This window comes from Dermacentor variabilis, chromosome 4, assembly GCF_050947875.1.
Source record: "Dermacentor variabilis isolate Ectoservices chromosome 4, ASM5094787v1, whole genome shotgun sequence".
Classification (NCBI taxonomy): Eukaryota; Metazoa; Arthropoda; class Arachnida; order Ixodida; family Ixodidae; genus Dermacentor; species Dermacentor variabilis.
The window spans coordinates 21,065,006-21,089,005 of NC_134571.1; the positions used below are offsets into that span (position 1 = coordinate 21,065,006).

Consider the following 24,000-nt stretch of genomic DNA (forward strand, 5'->3'; position numbering starts at 1 on the left):
AAGCTCAACAGCGCAATGTTGGCCTTAATCATTGGGATACTGCAGTGGGCGACATTATTTTGTGGCTCCTTTATCCACCCTTTAACTTGCAAGTTCTGCCACTACTATCTGACACACTCCGTAGTTATCTTGATGCAGTTCTACAAAGCTTCAATATGGGCCCAGGCAAGCAATTAGGAAAGTTGACAATATTATTTTTCACTATAGACTTAATTCACCTCCCCCTCCCTCTTGCAACTTTGGGCACACATCACCCTTATCACCCGTCACATTTTCTTCAATCTATCTGGAGAATCTGGAGGATCAAATGTTTCAATAACAGCTTCCCATCAAAATATTTATTTTTATAAGCTATGACTGTGTCTCGTACTATATAATGGATGAGCATGAGTGGATGATAGCAAGATACAACATCTTTGGCATTCTCAAAAACTTACATATTGGTACTGTGATGTGCTTTCTCAGAGTTATACCATTGGGAGAACCACTGGATGGTACTGTACTAGAAGTCAGAGATGATTCTGGAAAAGTTGTTGAAGAAGGAGAGGGCATCCTTTTTGTCGGTAAGTGTTTTTTTTTTTAATACACTGAGGCTGTTTAGGGGAGTTCCACAATGAGTTTTGCTTGGTGGTAAAGTCCAGTGTGCGACAGCATTGTCAATGTCAAATGTAAACACAACCAACATTTGTCGGAGCCCTGAATTTGCTTTGAAACATAATGGTCAGTGTTTGTAAAATAAAAATGATCTTTCGTATGCAACATTCGCATAGACTATAATTTTTATGCACAATTTTTAAACCAGTAATTTGTAATTTTTTTTTTGTCACATTGAGGTTTACTGGCTCCACGTTGGACATCAGCTAGGAGTTCGTACGGCTACAGCAGTGAAATCTGATACCATAGTGCTGCAACACCGCTTGCCAGCGACAACCACGTTCAAACACAGCAACTGTTTTCGAGCGAGGCTGTGAGCTAGCTAACAAACCCCCCTAGTACTTCCGAAAGGTGTAAAAATTTGCTTGTACAGCTTCTCTGTCTTTGATTTATCAGTTGTCAGATAAGCATACATTTATAAAGTTTAATTTTTTAATCAGCTAATAGCAACTTCTTCAATTTGATCCAGAGCTTGTAATCATAGTTTGCTGCAGTTGTACTTATGGCATGTACCACTTCACTTCAGAAGTGCATGATGCAGACACGTAAAGGTTTACGAAAGGAAAGAGTTGTCATCCACTTGAGAGCATCATGAAGCTACAAAATTTTTGTGTTTATCTTGCCCTCTTGACTGTCATGCTCCAACCATTTTGCCTCCAGTGTTTCCGCTTGTTTGGTCTCGTGTTAAACGTGGGTGCCTCTCTTACATCCAGGTGGATCTATGCGGCGTTGCCTGGTCGGAAATGAAAAGTGGATACATCTGGATGCCTGCCACATGCGCAGTTCTGGTGACAGTGTCAGAAAATCTTCCAATGGATTAATTTTCTTAGGAAGGAAGGATTCTATATTTAAGTACCATGGCAAGAAAATCAACCCTGCATACCTTGCAAGGCAGCTTCAGGAAATGGAAATGATACAAAGTTGCCACACTTACTTCTCCAAAACAGATCAGACGCTGTATTTCTTTGTAATTTTGCACCCCACTTGCACTGCTGAAGCTGTGACTACTCAGTTGATACAAAGCCTTCAACAGGAGTGCCAGTGTCCCTTCCAGGTTGAAGTCGTTCCCAGATGGCCACTCACTAGCCATGGTTTGTGCTTTCTCTTTATCAGCTGTGTATTTTTGTTGTCTTAGCCTTAGTGTAAGCTCCATGCATTACTGCAAAAACAGTTTTTTTTTATTCCGGTGTTCGCCAAAAGCAAGGGTGGAAATGCCCCTGGGCTGCAAGATATTTTCAGGCATTAGTATTTCGGTGTTGGTGTTATTTCAGTTTCTGCTCACTTTGTTGTTTTGTTGGCGCAAGGAAATTCAAGGCATCCTTGACTTGGTGCTGTATTGACCTTTTTAATAACATATTGGCACTAATACTCACTGTAACCACTGCTTAGTATTACAAAATGATAAAAGTTGTTACACACTTTTTTGTCGTATTATTGCATTTTGCCTGCTTTACAATCGAATACTAATGTTAATTTGTGATGAGTTACCTGCAAGTGTAGCTTGATGATCAAGGTTATGTGGCAGCTACGAACATTTCACCCTATGCAGTAATTCTTACGGACTGCATTGCCACAAATCTCTTGTGGACTGGTGCAGATGATAGTGGAACCCTGAGGTGGAGAAGCCATAAGGGGGTGGGGGGGTGGCCCAGCTTTTGGCTGCAACTGTATATGTTGCTTATGCATGTTCCATACAATAAGATAACAAATTATTAGTGTACAGCAAACTTCCTTTACTTTCGCTAAATGAAAGCCAGCTTATGTATGTGCAGAGCCATTGCACTCCTGCACATCTGTAAATTTGAACTTGCATTCAGCATAGCATTGCTCTATTTGCTCTTCAAATACCCAAATGTACAAAAGTCATGTGTGACAGGTTTCATTTGCCCTACTTGTTGCGTGGTAGTGTTGTATTTGTACTTTCATTCTGTTTTTATCTGCCATTTCCCATGCTGGCAGCATAGCAATGTGCAGGCTGTTGAACACACATTTATGTTACCCCCTTCCTGCTCAGTGTTTGCCTGCATATTGAGACACCTTGTCAAAGTCGTCTGTTTCTACTCCATTGCAAGTGAGGCCATTTGCAGCTCCCCTTAATTCCTTGTGGGAATTTTAGCTTTGGCTAGCCTCTTTGACCCTCAGTACCTTTAATGTGCTTGCTGTCTATCACTTTAAAAATGCGTCAGGCATGGATAGCAGTGAAGCTTACGTTCACATCTTCTTACTTCTTTTTTTTTATTCGTCAGTGCACCTTTTTTGTTTCCATCACAGTTCCTCATTCCTGTTTAGGGTGTGCAGTCTCATGCTGGTGGTGCTATTCTGTTTATTTCACAGGAAAAATAGACGTTGAAGCCCTTGTGGCTCATCAGAAGAAGCGAAGACTGCAAGGTTCCTTCCCAGATTTTTGTATGGTATTGGCCAGACTTTGGAATGTAGGTTTTCTGACAAAATATATATACTTGGTGACAGCCATTCTGTGCCTCCCCTTCCCTCTATTGCAATGTGTTATTGCTGCTTCAAGGACTATTTGTGTCCACATAGTGCCCTCTATTAGTGAGCATATAACAAAGGCTTTGGTGGCATATTCACAGCTTGTAATAGCAACCAATTAACTCTCATATACGACATCATCAGTGTGACTCAATGTGTTTTCTTGCTCTAAGTGCTTGGTAGCAGTGGCATTCTGCTGCTGAATATGAGGTCACAAGTTTAATTCCCAGCTACTGTGGCCACATACGAATGGAGGTGGAATACAAAATTCGGCAGGAACATTTAAGACTGCTTAAGTGCGGGAATGTGAAAGCGTTATAGTCCCTTTGGTGAAATGTTTTTTTCCATACATTCCTTGTCTGCACAAACTCTCGCCTGTGTTCTAACTACGTCTCGATAAGTCAAAATCAAAATGCGCTCGCTTGCCCACGAGGAATTCATAACTTGAAGGACCATAACTCAGTGGTGTCCAGTTGGACATTAATGCTTTTTATTTGATACGCTCACTTTATAGACTCATGATGTCACGCCACCATCCCTCGATGTAATGGGGTATATAATGCTTTTGCATTAAAAAGTATCGTGTACCAAACATCAATTTTAGTTTGAAGAAACACGGGTGGTCAGGAGTAATCGAAAGCTTTCAACTACGGTGTCTCTGATAGTCTTTGTGTTCCATTGTGACGTAAAATGTAGTCAATCATTCAGCCATTTAGCCAATCAAATCACTGAATCAGACAGTCAATCAATTGGTCAGTCTGTTGGGTGCCAGCCTCAGGGTCATGTTGTTGTTGGTTTATTGTCTTTTCTCTCATGTTGATGGTGTGTGGTGTTTATTGGTGCAAGGGCTTCACCTTGATGTTTCAACTGCAAAGTGAGGCTTCAGCAGACTGGCAGCTAATTTTATTTACTTGAAATACACTCGGAGCCATATGGCACTAAAGAGGGGAGTGTTTGCAAATCATAGCAATTAAAGAGGAATTAGCACAGTGAGTAATAGCATAAAGATACTCCTGATTATACAATGTTAGTTAATATGTAATGAAAAAGTTTGTTATCAGTGAAAGCTCGATAACACTTTTGGGAAGGTGGTTCCATTCCTGGGAAGTACAGGGGATGAAGGACTGAAAAAAAGGCTTCGTGTAACGCGAATACATTCCAACCTTATTTTTATGGTTGATGTGGTTTGAAATGTACTGCGGCCGCAGTATGAGGCCATCCACTTAGAAATTCCTTTGTAGCAGTCGTTAAATATAAATGGCACTGTGTGCCTGCACATTCATATTTATTGCGACTTGCGTTGAAGTGCACGATTTGCTGTTTGACAACAGATTGTGTCTGATACATGCAATGTGGCTTCTATTGCTCATTATCAAATTTCACATGAGAAACCAAAAAAATTTATCGCGAAATGGTTTTTGAACATTGTTCCCCTCCCTCTCCCTTTTTTCTTTTCAGGCCGCAACAATAAGAAATGGTGGCACGGTTGTTTCTGCAGATTCAGAGTTCGTTGCTGCTGGCGGGAACTCACTGGGTGCTGTGAGCATTTCACAGGAACTGGAGTTTGCTTTGGGCAGCCCTCTGCCACTTCTTGTGGACAAGATTCTGCATGAGAAGTTTTCAAATGTCGAGGAATATTTGGCCACCATGACACAAAGCCGTGAGCAATCAGCTTGCCCCGTTCCTGCAAAACGAGCAAGACAACTACACGTACCTACATGGAACACTTTGTCTGAACCAACACGTGTGAAGCGTTCGTCTTGTTTTACGTGCATAACAAGATTTGAGACTTGGCAACATTGTTGCTGTGCTGAGAGCTGCCATCAACCGAAGAGGATAGCTGGCTGCAATCGTGGGAGGCTAACTGTCTCTGAAAGGTGGAAATACAGCCTGGAGAAATGCATTGATGCATCTCCTCTTGTTGTCAGCTATGAAAGGTTTGCCTCTGCTTTGTTGCAGTTAACTATAATGACATAAGAGTACTGAAATCACCTAAGCAGCTTTAGTGAAAAACGCTACTGCACTTTGTGCAGCCATGTGTTGTTTGGAATAAATTGTTAAAGTAGGAAAATGATTGAAGTAGAATTAACTTCCGTGAACTTTTCAATCATCACTGCTATAAGTCTTCTCAATTATATTGCTTCATTGTAACTGCAGAGTATTGAGCTTTTGCATGCCTTTTCTCTCTTTCTTTGAGAATCTTATTAGTGGTATATTGAATACTAAAAAAAAATTGTGAAGTGGAATGGTACTGGTATGAAAGCTGTGAGGTGTAGTCTGGCACTTGTTACTGTGCAGACAATGTTCTGACATGGCGGGATGTGTGAATTCATTTTAGCATGACCCTGACTGGCATGCTCCAGCTGTAGCAGGGCTACTTGAAACAGAATTGAAATGGAGTATTAGCTAATGTGCTGTGTGTGAACATGCTTTAACCCAACTTAATTGTCAGCAGTAGTACAGTAGACTTCCGTTAATTCGACACCGGTTAATTAGATTTTTCGCTTAACTCGTTTCCGACCGAAGGCTCCGGCAGGTGCTGATATGGGCAGGCGCCCTATGTGCCTCAACTCCCGTTATTTTGATTTCAAAATAGGCTACCGCCGAATAATGCGAATTTGACTTATCAGCTTCGCCGCAGTACATGTGTGTTATGCGGTGAAGCTTACCAAGACTGGAAAGGGGCCACCGTGGCCGGACGGTGTACGCGTTACATTTATTATACACGCGTGCGCGCGCCGTCCCCGGTCACAGTACGAGCACCTCGACGCTAATTAACCGTGCTGGCAGTAATTCGTAGCTGTTTCTAACGTTTCTGTGGTGATTTGAGCCCTCGTTTAGCCCACCATACGTGTCTCGTTTACGACACCGTTGAAGGGGCCTAGTACGCACTCCTTAATGATGCGCACGCACTGTGCAGCGAGAAGCGAAGAAAACTAGGCGTTTTGGGAAAGCTAGTGCAAAGGATGGCGGTAAGGCGAAAAATCCTGAAAGTCTAAGAGATGTTTAGGGCCAACAAAAGAGTATATTTAAAACTCTGAAGGCCTGCCATTAAACTTATTAGGCATTCCAGTGCTTGTACTGTGACTGGAGACGGTTTATGTGCGTATGTATATTAAGCAACACATGTCCCGTAACAATGGCACCTGTTCCCACCTGGTATGCTTCATCGCGCAAGGATGTACTGTGGCGAAGCTAACTTTAAGGCAGATACTGCCAAGTGCATTAACGGCGTGTTTCGGCATTTTTTTTCTTTTTGTCTTTTGTTTGATTCGACCCGCCTCATAGTTCGACCACTTTCGTTGGTACCTTCATGGTCGAATTAACGAAAATCGACTTTATAAAGTTTTGATAATTGGCCTGTCAACTGAAAAGCAGTTAACACGAGAAGACATCCCCAACACACAATTTGATGGGGATGACAGACCCACATGTGTGCTCTGTGAAGCATATTTAATGTGGAGAAGTTGTAGTACTGAATGTGGTGCACTGAGCTGCTGCCCATGCCCTCTCCATCCATCTGTTGTGATTATTCTAGTGAGCACCCCTTTTTTTTTTTTATTTATTTATTTATTTATTTATTTATTAGTAAAAATACAGATAATTGCATGTGCGTAGTATACATAAGGAGGTCCCATAGTCAAAGACTGTATCGGGACCTCCGCCACTGTCATTGAATGCACAATTTATAAATAATAGCCCTCCTCTTTACTCTCCCTCTCTCTCTCTCTTTGCTTGTGTGTAGAGCACTTGTTCTCAAATTTTTGTGTTTTGCTATTTGGCCTATTGGATGGCACTAAAGTAATATTGTAATTTTGTATGTGAAGTAATTTTGTATGCTCTCGTGATGGTGCAACAGTAAGTAAGGCTCTCTCTTTGCTTGTGTGTAGAGCACTTATTCTCAAATTTTTGTGTTTTACTATTTGGCCTATTGGATGGCACTAAAGTAATATTGTAATTTTGTATGCTCTCGTGATGGTGCAACAGTAAGTAAGGCGGTAAGTACCCACTTCGTAGGCAGTGCGAATATTTGAAACTTTTGAATAATGAATGAAACATTGTCCTATTTTATTTGGTCCTTAAATCAAATAGTGCACATCAAGCGGCAGAGAACACTGATTCACTCAGGGTACGAGACCTTTTTTGTGAAACTGCAATCATTCACACTAAAAATTGTTCACACATGGCATTAGGAAATGGGCAATTTTTGGAACTATACTGAGTGTCTCTTGTAACTTGTGCCAAATTTTAAACATATGCAAGTGCCACAAAGCTGGACAGAACCAACATAATGTTTACCGTCGCTTGAAGCAAGTCAGACTATTTGTTGTATTTTGCCTAATTACACAATTAGTTATTATTAATTAATCAATTTCTCAAATAGGGAATATTCAAAGCAAAAGTGTCTATCAGGAAATTGTAGACCATCGTGAAAAAAATACCATCCAGCTTTCTGTTCCACAACATGTGCTAGATAAAACTTTTTTCCAAGCCTGAAAGAAAGCTCGCGAAATACGGAAAGTGTTGTGCAACTACCGTAAAATACTGCAGTAGTGCCCACCCCACTTTCTAGGTCTAGGTATGGGTGCTTGTCCGGTCGAAGCAGTAAAAACAAAGATGGCGGCCAACGCAAAACTTCGAGGCAAGGCTACGATGGCTATAGAATCGAAGAAAGCATGTTCGTTTTCAAGTGGTAAATGATGGGGTACGCCAGCACCTACTCATTGTCACTGAACCCAGCGAATGACTCTTCTGAATCTGTGCAGAATAGGAGGTCAATCCATTCGTTGCTGACATTCGTGCTATGCAAGTGCCCGTCCTCACTGCCGTCCAACGCGACACTGATCTCACACTACTTGAACGATTGCGTGACCATCTCTTCGGACACAGCAGCCCAAGCCGTTGACACAAAGTTCAGCAGGCCTTGGCGCGAAGGCTTCCGGAGGTTCTCTTTAGGAGTCTTCTCTCCCTTCCTCATTATCTTCACCCCCATCGGTCTTTCCCTGTCCACTGCAAGGAAGCGAATATCCCCGTCATCGCCCCTAGTGGTCTCCTAGCGACTGCAGCGGGTTGAATATTTTGGCTGATGCTTGGAAATTTGGAAGGGGTGGGCACTTAACATATAATTTTCAGAATGCTGAAGTTTTGGGAATGTTAATACTGGGCACTTGTGTGACAGGTAATGCTGGAAGGGCAGGTAGTGACTGCGGATCCGGCTCATGAGACTGAAATGATCAGAAGAATAAGAATGGGCTGGGGTGCGTTTGGCAAGCATTCTCAGATCATGAACAGCAGGTTGCCATTATCCCTCAAGAGAAAAGTGTATAACAGCTGTGTCTTACCAGTAGTCGCATATGGGGCAGGAACCTGGAGGCTTACGAAAAGGGTTCAATTTAAATTGAGGATGACGCAATGAGCTATGAAAAGAAGAATGATGGGTGTAACATTAAGGGATAAGAAAAGAGCAGATTGGGTGGGGGAACAAACGCGAGTTAATGACATCTTAGTTGAAATCAAGAAAAAGAAATGGACATGGGCAGGACATGTAATGAGGAGGGAAGATAACCGATGGTCATTAAGGGTAACAAACTGTATTCCAAGGGAAGGGAAATGTAGCAGGGGGCGGTAGAAAGTTAGGTGGGAGGATGAGATTAAGAAGTTTGCAGGGACAACATGGCCACAATTAGTACATGACCGGGGTAGTTGGAGAAGTATGGGAGAAGCCTTTGCCCTGCAGTGGGCGTAACGAGGCTGCTGCTGATGATGATGTGCGAAACTCGGCGCTTCCGCGGTATTTTACAGTAGTTGTGCAGCACTTTCTGAAAAGTTATGAACTTGCAAGTGGACTGTTTATTTATTTCTAATGCTCTATTTGTGCTTCATGATGTGCAGTTTAAGAAAAAAATTATGGGATTTTATGGGCCAAAACTACAATCCGATTATGAGGCACACTGCAGTGAGGGACTCCGGAATAATTTGGACCACCTCGGTTTCTTTAACGTGCACCTAAATCTAAATACACAGGTGTTTTTGTAATTTCCCCCATCGAAATCCGGCTGCCATGGCCAGGATTTGATCCCGAAACCTCATGCTTAGCAGCCCAACACCATAGCCACTAAACAACCATGGCAGGAGATGTCCAGCTTAATGGCAGAAGCTTGCTAATGTGATGGACATAAGGATACAACCATTGCTTTATATGAGTGATAAAACAAGGCTGTTCATTATTAAAAACTATAAAAGAAATATTCAATGTTTGATTCACATTGATACAGTTTCAAAAATTACGTTTGCATGCCTCTACAATTTTATAAATGTAAATAGATTTGCGCAGTGAACTTTTCTTCTATATTGTTATTTCTGCAGTCTTTCTTAAAAGAGTTTTGAAGTTTTGCTGAAATCAAATGTGCTTGGTGGAAAGAAAATGAGAATTACTAGGAGACATTATAAAAAAATAATACTGTCACTCAGAGCTAGATAGCAGGTCTTTCTGCTGAATTCCAGTGCTACCTTTCTCGCTGTTCCTTTTATAGCCTGGCAGCTTTAGTTAATGTTTGCACAGAATTTGAGATATACTTTTTCCACTTGTAATATGTAATGGCTGGCATTCAAACTAAAAGCTTGCTTATTTTAATCTGTTTCAGGGGTGACACGGTTGTGTTCATAGGGTCACATGCAGGCCGCTTTTGTGCCTTGAATGAGAAGTCTGGGGATTGCTTCTGGGAGATGTCAGTTGCTGACAGGATAGAATCTTCAGCCACCCTTTCAACCTGTGGCAAATATGTTGCGTTCGGTATGTATCTGGGATTTTCATACCTTGCTCAGGTAACACTGAGTGCATACATTTGTGAGGATTGACTGGCTTTAGGGGCATTGACTGGGGTTCATACTGCCTTTATACTGACCACTTTAAGAAAAATTGTAAAGTGTTCCCCCAACCAGGAATAGTTGGCCAGGTGATGTTGAAAACAGAAAATGATCTTGACAGCTCAATGTTTGCACTTTTGAAATGGCAACCTTCGGAAATGCAGTGAAGTTGTACCTGGGAAATGCAGGGTGAAGCTGCTGCGATGGTTCAGTTTGCAATCTCTAAGTACTTCTGTGGCTTCTTTTTTTCTTCTGCCATGACAACATGATGATTACGCTGCTAACTGATGCCCTACTTTCTTTTGCCTTTATTGTGCAGTGAACATACAGTAGGCTGTCATTAAGAAAAACTTGAAGGGACCCAGATTGTTTAGCATGCATGGTATTGTAGATAATGCTATGAATTTAACATGATTCTTCATTTACAGAACTCTAAACCATTTACACTAATCTATTTATTTATTGTTTGCTTTTGGGAAATGTAATTCTCATTGTAACTAACCATTAGTAATTCCAGTTACGAATAGCTTTATAGAAGTTAATATCATCATTGTCAAAAAGCTGTTTCAGAAACAGATTTTGCAGAGACAGATGCAGATGCAGTACATGAGGTTCATTTCTTCGTGCTCTGTTTGTCCTTTAGGTTGCTATGATCACCGCATTTACTGTGCTGATGTTGTGGATGGTAGTGTTAAATGGGCGTTGAGCACTGGTGCAGAAGTCAAAAGCTCACCCACCACAAACAGGATCAACTGCTCATTCCTTTGTGGGTCTCATGATAAATGTCTCTACTGCATCAGTCAGAATGTGAGTGAGCCATTTTCTTCAATTGCACTATATTTAAAGGGCCCCTCACAAGGCCACAAATGTTGGTTATGTGCTGGAAGTTGTTACGTGCCCTGTAGGGAGTGTTCTACCGTAACAATTTTTCTAATTGGCTCATTAATAGCAGAAATAGAAATATTTTTAAGTGTTGCAAAACCATGATTTCAGGAGGCAAGCTTCACTGCCAACATTGGCACTCTCTCTACTTTTCCCCTTCTAGCCTCTGCAAGCAAAATTCCTTTTCTGCGTTCTCCCATACCGGAGCCAGAGGATCATGTGGTGCATATGTGACAGTCCCGCCTTCTTTTAAAGCGAAGCTTGCTTTGCCTTTTCCTTCGACTTTCTCACTGCTGCTGTTGCTGCTGTTGTTGCAGCAGTTGGCGGCGGCGGCAACACACCGAGTCGGGGGGTGGTTCAGAGTGTGTATATACATGGAAGGAGAGTGGCAAAGAAGAAAAGAGATGCGAGGAACTCGTTTGGACCACACCACATCGAATGTGCGCAATGCCCTCTGGAGCTCCCGGGACATGGTCACATTAGCCTCTTGACAGCTGTAATTATCCGTGACCCCCCGCAAGCACTTACCTTTCTACCAACGTGCAAGTCCAGAGGGAAGCTAGATAGAATGGAAGAGAGGAGGTGGGAGAGAAGGCAGAGAATGGGTAGAACCAACACATGTCGCGAAACGAGTGAATAACAGCCTTGCCACTCTTCGCTCCCAGTTCCCATACAAATACACGGGGGGGAGAATAAAGAAAAGGTGATGTGAGAAGGCAAGGAAACGCTGGACAAACTAAGGTACGGTACGGTGGGTTTCTGCTATTTCTGAAAAACAAAACAATGCAAATATGTCTAGCGGACAACTTATGCAGGGCGTGCAGAAGCAGAGCCGCATTAATTAAAGTGAATTGCAGGGTCTAGGTGATGCAACGGAAGCGGTCGCACATCTCAAATCCAACGCTTCTGTGCCCGCCGCGATAGCTTTGTGGCTATGGCATTGCTCAAGATTGTGGATTTCACCGAGGCAGCCGTATTTCGATGGGGGCGAAATAAAAAATGCTCATGCACATTTATTTAGGGACATGTTAAAGAACAACACGATGCCAAAATTAATACAAAGTGTGCCACTATAGCCTGCCTCATAATCCGATTGTGGTTTTCGCACGTACAGCCCTATAATCCAATTCGAGTTTAATGCTCCTGCCACAATTCGATGTGCCATGTGAGGCACTGACAATGCTCAACCATCTCGGAGGTTATGAATTATGGTGCACAACACCAAACACCTCTCCCTTTGTGTTTTGTTTACTACGCAGACAAACAGTGGTACACGCAGGGTAACGTTTAACATCAACTCACCACTCTCGTGTTGACAAAACATTGAAAAAATTGGAACATTTGCCGTCAGCATCACCATTAATTATTGTCAGTAAAAGCAAACAGCAGAGAAAGCATCGCTTACATCGATGCCCGCAGTGCGTGGGATCTGCATAACTTTTTTTGCCACGCATTTTTGCTATGTGGTGCACTTCTGCTGAGAGTCTTGCATGCGAGCTGTTGTGTTTGGGTTGTTTTGTGCAGCACACGATTTTGCACACTGTGCACGAGAACACGTGACTAGTGGTATAAGTCAGTCCTACGGAAGCACTGAGGCAGAGGCAAACGGATCAAAGAACACGATTATGCACTGGAACCCAGTAGGAAATCAGAAATGTTTTTGTTTTCTGTGCATGCAACTGCACGAAGTGGGAAGAAGCAGACGAAACGAAGTACGTACCTGTTGCTACAGCTTGGAATAAAACAAAGACTCACAGACATTTGGTTTGTAGGTTTTATTTCTCTAAACTTTAAATCATCTGTTGAAGTAACAGATCAAGCAAATAACTGATGTTGCCTCGAATAATTCTCGAAATCACACGTCACTGTGAGTGGCGTCACAGCACTGCCATTTACATAGACAAACTTGTGCAATTGTGCAAATCTCCAGCTGGGACGTGGCATTCATGAGTAGAAGGGCGTACAACATTTATTTTGGAATTTCAGTTATTTTTGTGGTGCGTAGGAGTGTAATACTTTGCAGGCATGATCATTATCGCACATTGTATGCACTGTGCTTGTCAGCCTAGGATGGCTAAACCTGGTGAGGGGCCCTTTGAGGAGTTGATTTATCATAAATTTCACTGTGCAGCGCAAGCATACAGGATGGGAAGTACACATCAGGTGCACATCCTGCCTCTTTGTGTCTGAAGTGCTCTAACAAAGAGCACAGCACAGAGTGGTGCAAACACATAAAAATGGTATTTATTACTCCTTGTATAACAATGCCAGCTAGACGAAATACATACAATAGTTCCTCAATGACACACACTGAGGAATCGAATAAATTTGGCTTGCGATGCAAGGTTACCAAGTGAATGTTCACCCATGTGTGACACCGCCACCTAAGTTATTCGCGGGGGCAGCCTTGGAATGGAAGGGCATCTGAACGATTGTGCTCGCTCACGTTGATGCTGCACTCCAAAGCCAAAATAGGAACCTTCCACAGAACTATCCTGCAAAAGAGCACCAACAAGTGCGTGGCTGGTCCGTGCATGTCAGCATCCCATAGCCAAATGGTTGGAATCAAGTTCCTCGCACACCCATGTTATCCACACTGTCAGATGGTGCTTGCGTCAGCACAGTCACACCATCTCCCATCACAGTTGTGCTACATTGACTCCGACTTCCACCGTCGCATCTGTATAATGTAGGTAAATGGGTCACGAATCAGGGGTCAAGGAATTCTAGGATTCCCACAAAGTTGGAGTGGTGCCATTAGGATTGTTTGGAATTAAACGGCAAAATCTCCTTGGTCTTCTTAAACAATATGCCTCCTACTATTGGAGCTATCAGCGGTTAAATGATTGCCATGTACTCGTTGCCTTCCTCTCATTTTTATAATTTGAAGCAGCATTCGAAGCTGTGCCACTGTGCCAATAGGAAATTTTGCCTGCCACATTCTATCCCCCAATTGGGTGTCACCCAATCTCATAGGCCATGGTGTCAACATAGTGCCATCATTCTCTGGCACCGGATGGGGCCACTGCCTTATCATAGATAAAACTTCTTTTTTGCTTCTCTCACAGGCACTGCTAAGTCATTGATATGTTACAAAATCCAGCCAATGGCCATCATAGTTCATAAGTGCATAGAAATGCGGACGAAAAGCTGCTGGCGTTTCAGAAAGTTGAAGAAAAGAGCAGTCTCTTGTGTAGAGGTCTGCGAATATACTTGAAATTTCATGTACAAATTGAATTGAGTTTGCTAATCAATTCATGTTCAATTCGAGAATTCACTATTTGATATTGTTGAATATACTTTTGTGTTCAAGTATAAAAATGAACTATTTTCGAGTTGTAGGAAGAACAATGCAAGTAATGACTGTTACGAATGATCCTGCTGCAGGAGAGACAAGGTTGTTGCGCAGAGGCACCAGTTTCCAAGCAAGCACATCGAGCAGATTTCTGCTGAATAATTTCCACTTATTCAGTAGGATGCTTGCCCTTATACAGCTTACAAGTATGCTGTCTGGCGTTAAGCGCAGCAATTTATTGTGTGGCCAATTTCACCTTATTTGCATGCCTTTATGATGATCATCTACATAACGCACCTAAGAACGTAAAATTGCTCGCTTATAAAACTCTCGTGCGAACAAAATTGGAATGTGCTTCACCAATTTGGAACCCGCGACAAGCTTATATTCAAGACGCCCTTGAGTCACTTCAAAACCCTGCCACTAGATTCATTCATCGTTCGTATTCTTATGATGTGAGTGTGTCATCACTAAAATTAGAATCTAATTTACCCCTTCTCTCATATCGCCGCCGTATCGCCAGTCTTTGTTTATTCTATAAACTCTTTCATAGCTCGATGGGCATCCCGCCATACATTGTTCCACCAACACGCATATCTAACCGCACTGGTCATCCTCTTCAAGTCACGCGCCCACGTTCACGCACCATTACCTTTTCTACGTCATTTTTTCCTCGTACAGCTGCTGACTGGAATGGCCTTCCGGGCGACACCGCTGCCATACCTTGTCCATCCACCTTCATAGAAAGCGTCACCAATCACCTTTCACCATAGATTAACACATGGTTTCTCCTTATTTCTGTGTAACCCACCCCTTATGTAATACCCCGTTACGGGGTCTTTAAGGAATAAAAATGAAATGAAATGAAATGAAATGTGCAGTGCTATACTATTTCACTTGGACCCTCAAACAAACATGACACACTACATGTGTCTGGTGACCTGCTGTTATATTGTTTTATTACTGTCATTATCATGGTGTACCTGGTACGATCGCCTACCAGTTGTTTCTCGCTTACAATCTGACTACTTGGCAGGACATCCCATTATGAATAGCATTACGTGTATCAAATAATGAAATCAGATTTTGTTTACTAAACAGACTCTACATAACTTTTATACTTCACTTTGACTAAAGATTAGAAATTAAATTAATGTCATTTTTCTTGAATACTGTGTTCAATTGGAAAATTTCCGTTTTCAAACACTTTTACTTTTGAGCGAAACATAGTGTCTGTGTCATGCGTACAAGGACCTTTTGCTCATATTTTAATGTCAGCATGATCTAGCAACTCATCAAGTTTACTTATTATGTTCAATAATTGTTGCAGAGCTCCATTAAGTAGTTAACAGTATGTTCCGTAGGTTGCGTGGTATTTATGAAACTTCTTTAATCATGCATTGTCTTTTAGACTGGTAGCCTCCTTTGGAAGCAGTGCCTTTCGGAAGGAAGCATCTTTGCATCCCCATCTGTTTCATATGAGCCATACCAAATATACGGAGCAACTCTCGATGGACTGGTTGCAGCTTTGTCTCCTGTAAGTTATCTATGAATATAATCTACAATGCCCAGCGTTTTTATTTGCACACTGTACAAGTTTTAATGTGCTTAGGTCATTGTTGCATATCTTTATGATTATTTAGGTGACAGCAATCACTCAAGTGCCTAAAGGCCCACAGCATTACGCTGTTACCATCAGCAACTTTAATTGGTGTCATTATTGGAGAACAAACAACTATTTGTCACTTGGTAGTGGCATCACATACAGAGTGTCGAACAAAAAAAAAATACCGGTTCAGTTTGTATATGGGTTCAACACACTCCAATTTCATTCCAGTTTGGAGAAATAAAACTTTATAACAATCTGTGTACTGTTTTGCAACACTGAAGCGGTTTGCAAACCGGTTCGGCACAGAAAACTTTATCTTGTCCTGTGATGGTGAAACACTACACAGTGCTATGCGCCATATGGACTTGTCCATATGGCGCATGAGCAGGTATTGTCAAAAGGTGAAAGAAATTGACTCGCTGGCCCATGGCTGTATTAGAAATTTATAGAAGCATTCAAAGAGTGAAATTTTCTAATCAAATTGAATACAAATATTAAAAATGATGACTGTCGAATATCGAATCAAATATTGAATCGAATGTCGAGTACTCACAATTTCTAGAAAAGAAACTGAAATGAAAGGTTTTATGAGGTCTGTTTGGCAAGAAAAGGCATGTCTACATTATTTGATATATGTACACCAGATGTGATACAGTAGAATCACATCTGGTGCACAGTGACAATAAAAGTAATGAGAAAGAGGAAGGTCACGTCCTAGATGCATTTAGTAGGGAGTAGTGCTCACTGAAAGAGCTAAAGGCAATACTACAGCCTCAGGCATCATTTTGAAGAAATCCAAACTTGTTGAGATGAGTAAAATAATAAATTGCTTTGTCTAGATCAAGACAGCAAATTCATAGGGTGCCTAAGATGAGACATGCTTACTCAATGGCTGGTAACTTGCGCACAAGTGACCTCATACGTGTGTTTGCTTAGGAACTCGATCACCAGCACAACAACTGTGGTCCTGCTAAACCAGAATCAGTCAGAAAAGTCTCCATTTTCATCAATTTCTTTGCCTGTAGACTGCAAGAAGTGTTGTTGTTCCGTATGATATTTGAATCAAACTATAAGAATTGGCCTTGAGGATGCAGCATAGATCCGGGTGTTGAGATGCTGACAATGCGAAGAGCGGCCAGCAGCCACCTGGTTCTGTGCTCGATCCCTTTTCTTTTCTTTGTACACCTTTTCTATGTTTTTCTTTGTCGAAGAGAGTACCCATATTCACATTGCATTACTTAAATTACTACCCCGAACTTCTAGTCTGGAGTAATGTGTGAAGCTAGCTATTGACATCTAGCTCAGTTTACTGCTTTTAAAATACTTAAAGTAGGTTAGGGCATTGATGTTTCTGAACGATGAACTAGGACAGCTTGTGCTAAGTACAGCGGCACTCTTTCTTATGCAACTGCATGTGGCACTGCATGAGTCTCGCACTGACAAAATGCAGACAAAAAAGTTCAAATCACGCATATTGTGCCCAGGAAAGATTTGAAAAATCAAAGAGCACTGTAATTTGCTTGGAAGCCATAAACATACGTTGAACCATGGCACACAATAAAAATCAAATTTCTTGTGCTATTAAGTGCCGTTGTTGCGCTCGGAGATAATGACAGCATTCATTTTAGCAACCACAGTGTTATTCTTACTAGAAGCCGTACTGATGAACTCGGTTTCCCTTTTTTCCCTTCTCAAGAACAGAGTCATTCATGCTCTTTGTGTATCCTGGCGTGTGCGTTTTCTCTTTATCGAGCAGTATTAGCATGCTGGCCTATAATGGTCGAATCAGGAGCTTCAACAGAAATAATGATTCTATAGAGTCCCTGCGGAGTCGATGGTTTTCGCCGTGGGACTGAATTGGTATGGCCGAATTCAGAAGTGTGAGCGTCCCTGCCTAGGGTTATCCCTTTTCTCACAAGCACACTACACAACTTGTGAGTCGTAATAATCTGCCTGTGGGTGTACCGACTGAAGAAGTAAACATTTCAAAAAATCGCTTGTCTATTGAGCGCCTACATATGCTATTGAACACCCTATGTGCTTGAACCATTTTGTGTCAAACCGATAACTGTTATTATTTTTTTTCGATTCAGGTTTGCATCAGGTTGAGGCACATTCTAGGAATGTTGCTTTGGGTTCAGTTCCGGCTAATATTCCAGTTCAGCTTTGGTTTGATGCCCTGGTCACATATGGACAGAAGGCATGCACAACTTGAACTTTTGAGCAATTTTTGAGCAGTCTTTGGCTCTGTAAAACAAAGAACTCACTGCTGGCAAAAGTGATGATCACAATCAGCTTTCCTTGAGCGCAGTTTAGTAGATGCAGCTGGTATCTAATGGCATCATCATCAAGTGTAATTCAGATGTGCTAATCGTGGCAGTTCCAGAAAACCTGCAAGTGTTGCAAGGAAAGGACAATGGAAAGTGAGTGCCCCCTGCGGTAGGCGTGAGGAAGCGTTCGGGGCGCTGAGTGCGAGAGTATTTGTATGGAAAACATTCCCTGCTTTCGCCTTGTTGCTACTTGTGCCATCGAGTTTGATTGCTTGAAATTAAGCTTGCGTTGTTTGTTTAGTAGTCTTACGTTGTGTGAAAATGACGGAGGAATACTGCATTCCATTTTCTTTTTTGGACACGGATGGACTTGTGACATCGCGATGCTCGATCGCCAGCAACAAGGTGTGGAGCTCCCTGCACTCAGTAACTGCCACTGTGTGTCAGGCCATCATAGTTGGGCATTTAAAAAAGAGGGTTACGTGGAGAACATTATGCTCAATCTGAGCGCCAGTGACCCACAAGTGGTTCTTGTTCGGGCAGCTTGCACCTGCCCCATTGGCTCTGACGTCTGTAGATTCACTCTTGCTTTTCGCTTCCTGCAGTGTTGTAGAAGCTGAACTATATGCATTACAATGTACATTTGGTGCTGTGCAAACTGTTACGTGTCTGTAATAAAAGAAAGCTAAAATGAAGCCAAGGGATGAACTGGAGTGGCTTGTGTAGACACTAACACATGCAACCTGTCGCATCGTCGGCTGTCAAAGCAGGCTGCATTGCGTCGGCTAGTTTTTGCTTCATATTGCTCACTTATATCGCACTTCGAATGGCAGCATAGAATAATCGCTGGCTTCACGCCAAATTTTTCAACATATTGCATTTATGTCACATAACTCGTCGCATCAAGTAGTCAATCTATGTGCTATAGGATGTGTAGTGACGTGCGGGATGGTATAACATGATTTTCAATATAATCGTTAGCAAATACGGTTATTGATTTTCATTTGCTCTCGCAATAAAAATGTGTGTGTTAGCTGGCGTGCACACACGCACATGGTTTAAGCCCGCAAGACGCCGGCAGAGCGAGCCCGTGAGCTCAGAGCTAGGAGCGAACACCGAGCACAAGAACACGCTCTGAAACCACTAGCCAATGCCGTCGCGCGCATGCCACACCGAAATCTTACTTCACCGTCATTGAGGTGCTGTTACACGCCTCTTTATCCATGCAACGACCGTGCGGCTGCACTGCAGCCTGACCGGAAGTTCAGGTGTATGTGAAAACAGTTAGCACATAGTCAGAGTGACTAGAAAAGTTTGCAGGCCGGTCTAAAGTTGAAGAAAGGCAAATATTAATACAAAGGACTCATTACAGGCCAGAATTCATGTTGTATACTTGTTATAAAGTGCTCGCTGTGAATCCGAATCCCTGAGTGCTCATTTGGTTACCGAACTGAGCGGTCCGCATTCAACCACTTTACGGCGTTCACCTATGACGCTCTCTTTAGCGGGTACCACTACTCGGATGGAAACAACTAAAAAACAAAAACAACTTTATTCTTGCCGTAATAATTTGTAGATCCATATGCGATGCAGTACGCTGGCATAGCATTCAGAAACATGGACACGGGAGCTTGCTTGAGCATCCTGGAATGCCCAGCCAGGCGGGAAGTTCTCTGCTAGCTTTCCAACCGCATAGGGGGTGCTCACGCATGCACAGCAACTTTCTTGCGAAGTGTTCATTAGGCACTCGCCCCTGACATTGTGAGCTACGATGCCATTGTATACGTCACTGAAATAAAGGAAAGTAAACGTGACAAACTTGGCATTTTGTCTGGAGGTCATGTCTGGAGGTCTATCTGCTAGTGCTCTTAGGCTTGTTTCGCTGTGAGCACACTGAATGTTGTCATTGGTGGTTCCGTTCACACAAATATACATAGAGTGTCAGTTCAGTTACGTTGAAACATTTAGAGCATTAAATGTTGAATTAGAGGTGTCACAAATTTTTCTGGCCTGGTTGTATGCAGTTACTGTCATGTGGTGGAAGCAGTTTCATTGCTAGCATTTTAAGTGAAATTTTGCTGTTGTGTTATATGTTATATAAATCATGACATAATTAATGTATATACCAAAACCATCATAATTGCGCTTGATAATTAGAACACTACTGCATGGTTACGCAGAAACAGTGGTTGCAATGAACGAAAAGTGGGCCAGTTTTGTTATAGTGGTAGCAGTAGTAGTCCTAATATTGTTATTTGTGAGCAGCTTGCCTAAACAAAAAGTGCAATAAAAAACACACAAATAAAATGAGTGGACACACACACGAGTGTAAACTTTAACAGATGTCTCTATTGCACTTGAACATTTGAGCACTTGAACAACATGCCTTACCTAAGTGGTCAAAGCTCAATGCTTATGAAGGGCACTTTGTTTGGTGTGGTGCATGGGTAATGTATTTTCAGGAACACGGAGCTCTGCTATGGATTTGCAAACTGGACAAGCCTATCTTCTCTTCACCTGCTGTTTGTGACAGTGGAGTGGGCATTTGCTGTGTTGACGGCAAAATTTTCTTCCTTGATCATTTAAATGGCTGCAAGGTGAGCGGTAACGTACCTTAGTTCGTTTAAAAGCTTGCTGTTGTTCCAGCAGCCTAATAAGTACTAGTGCAGCAACATCAAACCGGTTTTGCAGAAAAACCGGTTATTCAGTTATTCGATTCACCGGTTATTCTAATTTCAAAACTGGATAACCGGAGTGATCAATTATTCGGTTGGTTATTCGGTTACCAGTAACCGGATATTCGTATAGCTGGTTATTCAGATACACTGATATTTGTTCATCTGTACTTGTGCCCAAATTACCTCTCTTTCTCTTTGTATTAGATTTATAGTTATTGTTGCAACCGCTTGTGCAAACACAATATCCTGTCTCATTAACCTCCTTACCTTTCGTTCTTGAATTTATCTTTCCGAATTGCTGTGCCCTCTAAAATAGTACTACAGTTTTCCCCCGAAATTATTCCAAGCACCAGCTATATTAGTCGAAGTGCCAGTCAGTTTAATCCCAGCGCCAAATAATTTATTCTACGTGCCGCATATTTTAATCCTAAGGCCAGTGAATTTAATCCAAAGTAAAGATGCATTTGCAGAGGTGTTATAGAAGTTCAAAACAATGACGAAATGTTATAATTTTGCGCCGACAAAACATAACTGAAGAGCTTTCCTTAAGAGCATTGTCATGCGACTACAAAGATGACTTTCCTTTGAGATACATCATTGAAATATTGCAATGTTATGGACAGTATATTACTGCAATGAACAGGTCATGCAAAACGTAGCTATTTAATGGCTTTGCTGACGTACACTGAAACAAAGCGGCATCCTGCAACGAACTGTTGTTTTCTAAAGCTGATCAAAACAAGCTGAAAAGAGCTAGCACAAAGCCCGATCGTTTGATATCCATCGAGAAAGCTGTGTGGTGGTGCCCGTGGTAGCAAACCTCAGCGCAGGTGGCGAATGGTATCACGTGACCTCACATAACTTTCGCAGGCCCATAAATGCTTCTTAACCATATTGACATGGAAAGCATACGAACTCAGAAGGAGTGTTATGTGACCTCACGGGGCTTCTGCAATAATTGGATGATTTACAGGCATACTGGTACGTATGCTAAGCGATTGTGAATCAAACAGTCAGTGTGAATTTTGACATGCAACACTACGAAAACGGAGGCGAAAAGCACGTCACGTGACTTCACATAAATCTGCGTTGAATGTGATTAACTGCTGAACCGATTGCTGTGGATATCAGGGCGAGCGGAATTTACCTCGAAAGTGATGTGGTACTGATAGAAGACATGAATTGGTAATGCTTGCTATAATTTCTTTCTTTCCTTGCACATGCACGGGATGACTGAGGTACTTGCAAATTCTGGTTTCTGTAGTTGCTGTTCACACAATAACGATGCTATCGAATTGTTGTAATGGTCTCGTTCATCTAGATTCTGTGCTACATTGTGCATAATTATTGCACACTGAGTCAGAAGCTTCAGGGGAAATGTTTGCAACCATTGTGGAAGCACTCCGTGCTAATAAAATTTATTAAAATCTTTTTTCTTTCACTTCCATTCGAAAGCGTCACCCACACCCCAGAAATAGCTTTTTGTTGTTAGAAAATGAAGCTGTTAGGAAGCTCAGGCAGTTGTGGTAAGCGATAATAATTTGATATAGACATGCCAGGTAAACATGTTTGCCAAAGTTTGGTGGTGCCTGCCAGGTTGCTCGTTGAATAAACGGTGCTACATTTTTCTTGTGTGCACATTGGTTAACTGAGCAAGCTGCCCCAAATAAGCCACATGTGCTGTAGAGAAATCTTGAAAAATTTGTCACAAGAAAGCGCAGCGATGCAAAATAGAAGATTCTCTGACTTGTATCCTTTTTGTGTGCATAGTGCACTATGGTATGACACTCTCTTGCTATTTGCACACCTCAGTGTATCGTGAAGTGTGCATTTAGATAAAAATGGTGAACTGAAATATTTAAAAAAGTTAGGAAAGATATAGTACAATACTACGCGAGTTCAAGTATTACGTTGTTTGAAGTAGAGAAATAATACCATAACAATTCTCGCCAATTTTATTCTGTTCACATATTCCGTTCCGTCGAGTGGCAAATCCCGGTGAAGTTGGCACTCAACTTGTTCGAGCCGAAGTCGCATGGCGATTATTTAAAAAAAAACTAGAAATGACCGTTATTATCTGTTACGCCTAGTCATGCTACTGCTCACCCATGGTTCGGAAAGGCGCTTATCTCTTTTCACATACTAAGGAATCTTGTGCAGTGGTAATGCACAAAGCAGTTCAGCGTTCCCAGCAACGAGACCATAATAATAATTCGACAGCATCGTTAATGTGTGAAGAGCAACTACCGAAGCAAGAATTTGCAAGCATTTCAGGCTTCCTGTGTGTGTGCGAGGAAAGAAAAAAAATATGGCAAGCTCTACCAATTCATTCTTTCTATCAGTACCACATTTCTTTCAAGGTAAATTCCTCTCGCCGTGAAACCTATGTCAATCGGTTCAGCAGTCAGTCACATTCAATGCAGAGTTATGTGAAGTCACGTGATGGCGCTTTTCACCTCTGTTTCCATGGTGTTGTGTGTCAAAAGACGCACTGCCCGTTTGATTTCCGTGCGTTTAGTATGCATGTTGTTACGGTTCACTGTGTAGTGTGTGCGGTGATGAATGGAATGGATGCCAAGTGCCTGAGATGATGCGCCTGATCGTCACGCTCCTAAACTTGAAAAGACTTGCCCGTTGGGTGTGTACGACTGGATTATGCACCAGTGCAAATCCCACTCTCCTTTGTCCCACGTTTTCCCCATCTACGCCAGGGAGTAGTATTGTTCCGAATTCCTCTGTGCTGGTTGGCCAGTGGGCTGACCAATGTGTTGACGCGACGTGACCCACGCTCCTCACCACTACATCAGTGAGTGGTATTTCTCCGTATTCCTCTGTGTGGATTGCCAGTGAGTGGTTTTTCTCCATATTTCTGTGTGGGCTGACCAGTGTGCTGACAGGGCCCTCTACCAGGGAGAAAGAGAGAATGAGGTTGCCCGGATGGTGTAGCATATAAGGAGGTAAGCGAGATGCCATGAACACATCTCTGCTCATGCGTGCTGGAGCACGCACACTGAACGTTTGCTCACACGTAATGATGCATTAAACTTCTATTATTTGCTTTTACATTGTATCATCTTTCCTGCCGGACCCTCAGTGATGCTCAATCTAGTTCTAACTCCAAGCAGACCCTGTTGAAGGTTGCTGAAACCCTGTCCCGAAACGTCTTTATGTTTGTGAATCACTGAGTGACTGGAGAAAGTAGCTTGAGGGCACATGACACACTTTATCGCATGGTCTGATGTGCTTTTCGTGCGT

General features: G+C 42.2%; 1 protein-coding gene across 7 annotated transcripts in view; it reads left to right on the forward strand.

Moving 5' to 3' along the window:
* Positions 1–24,000, forward strand: part of LOC142578768 (beta-alanine-activating enzyme-like) — a 51,738-nt gene that overhangs the window by 23,710 nt on the left and 4,028 nt on the right. For 5 of the 7 annotated variants that reach the window (XM_075688319.1, XM_075688317.1, XM_075688323.1 and 2 more), the window contains 8 exons: positions 466–563; positions 1,368–1,745; positions 2,989–3,086; positions 4,603–5,081; positions 9,789–9,937; positions 10,655–10,818; positions 15,600–15,725; positions 20,530–20,664. In XM_075688319.1, the coding sequence (XP_075544434.1) occupies positions 466–563; positions 1,368–1,745; positions 2,989–3,086; positions 4,603–5,081; positions 9,789–9,937; positions 10,655–10,818; positions 15,600–15,725; positions 20,530–20,664 (1,627 nt within the window). Of the gene's footprint in view, positions 1–465; positions 564–1,367; positions 1,746–2,988; positions 3,087–4,602; positions 5,082–9,788; positions 9,938–10,654; positions 10,819–15,599; positions 15,726–18,465; positions 18,961–20,529; positions 20,665–24,000 lie in introns of those variants that run through there. The other 2 variants (XM_075688320.1, XM_075688318.1) reach the window with 2 other exon arrangements.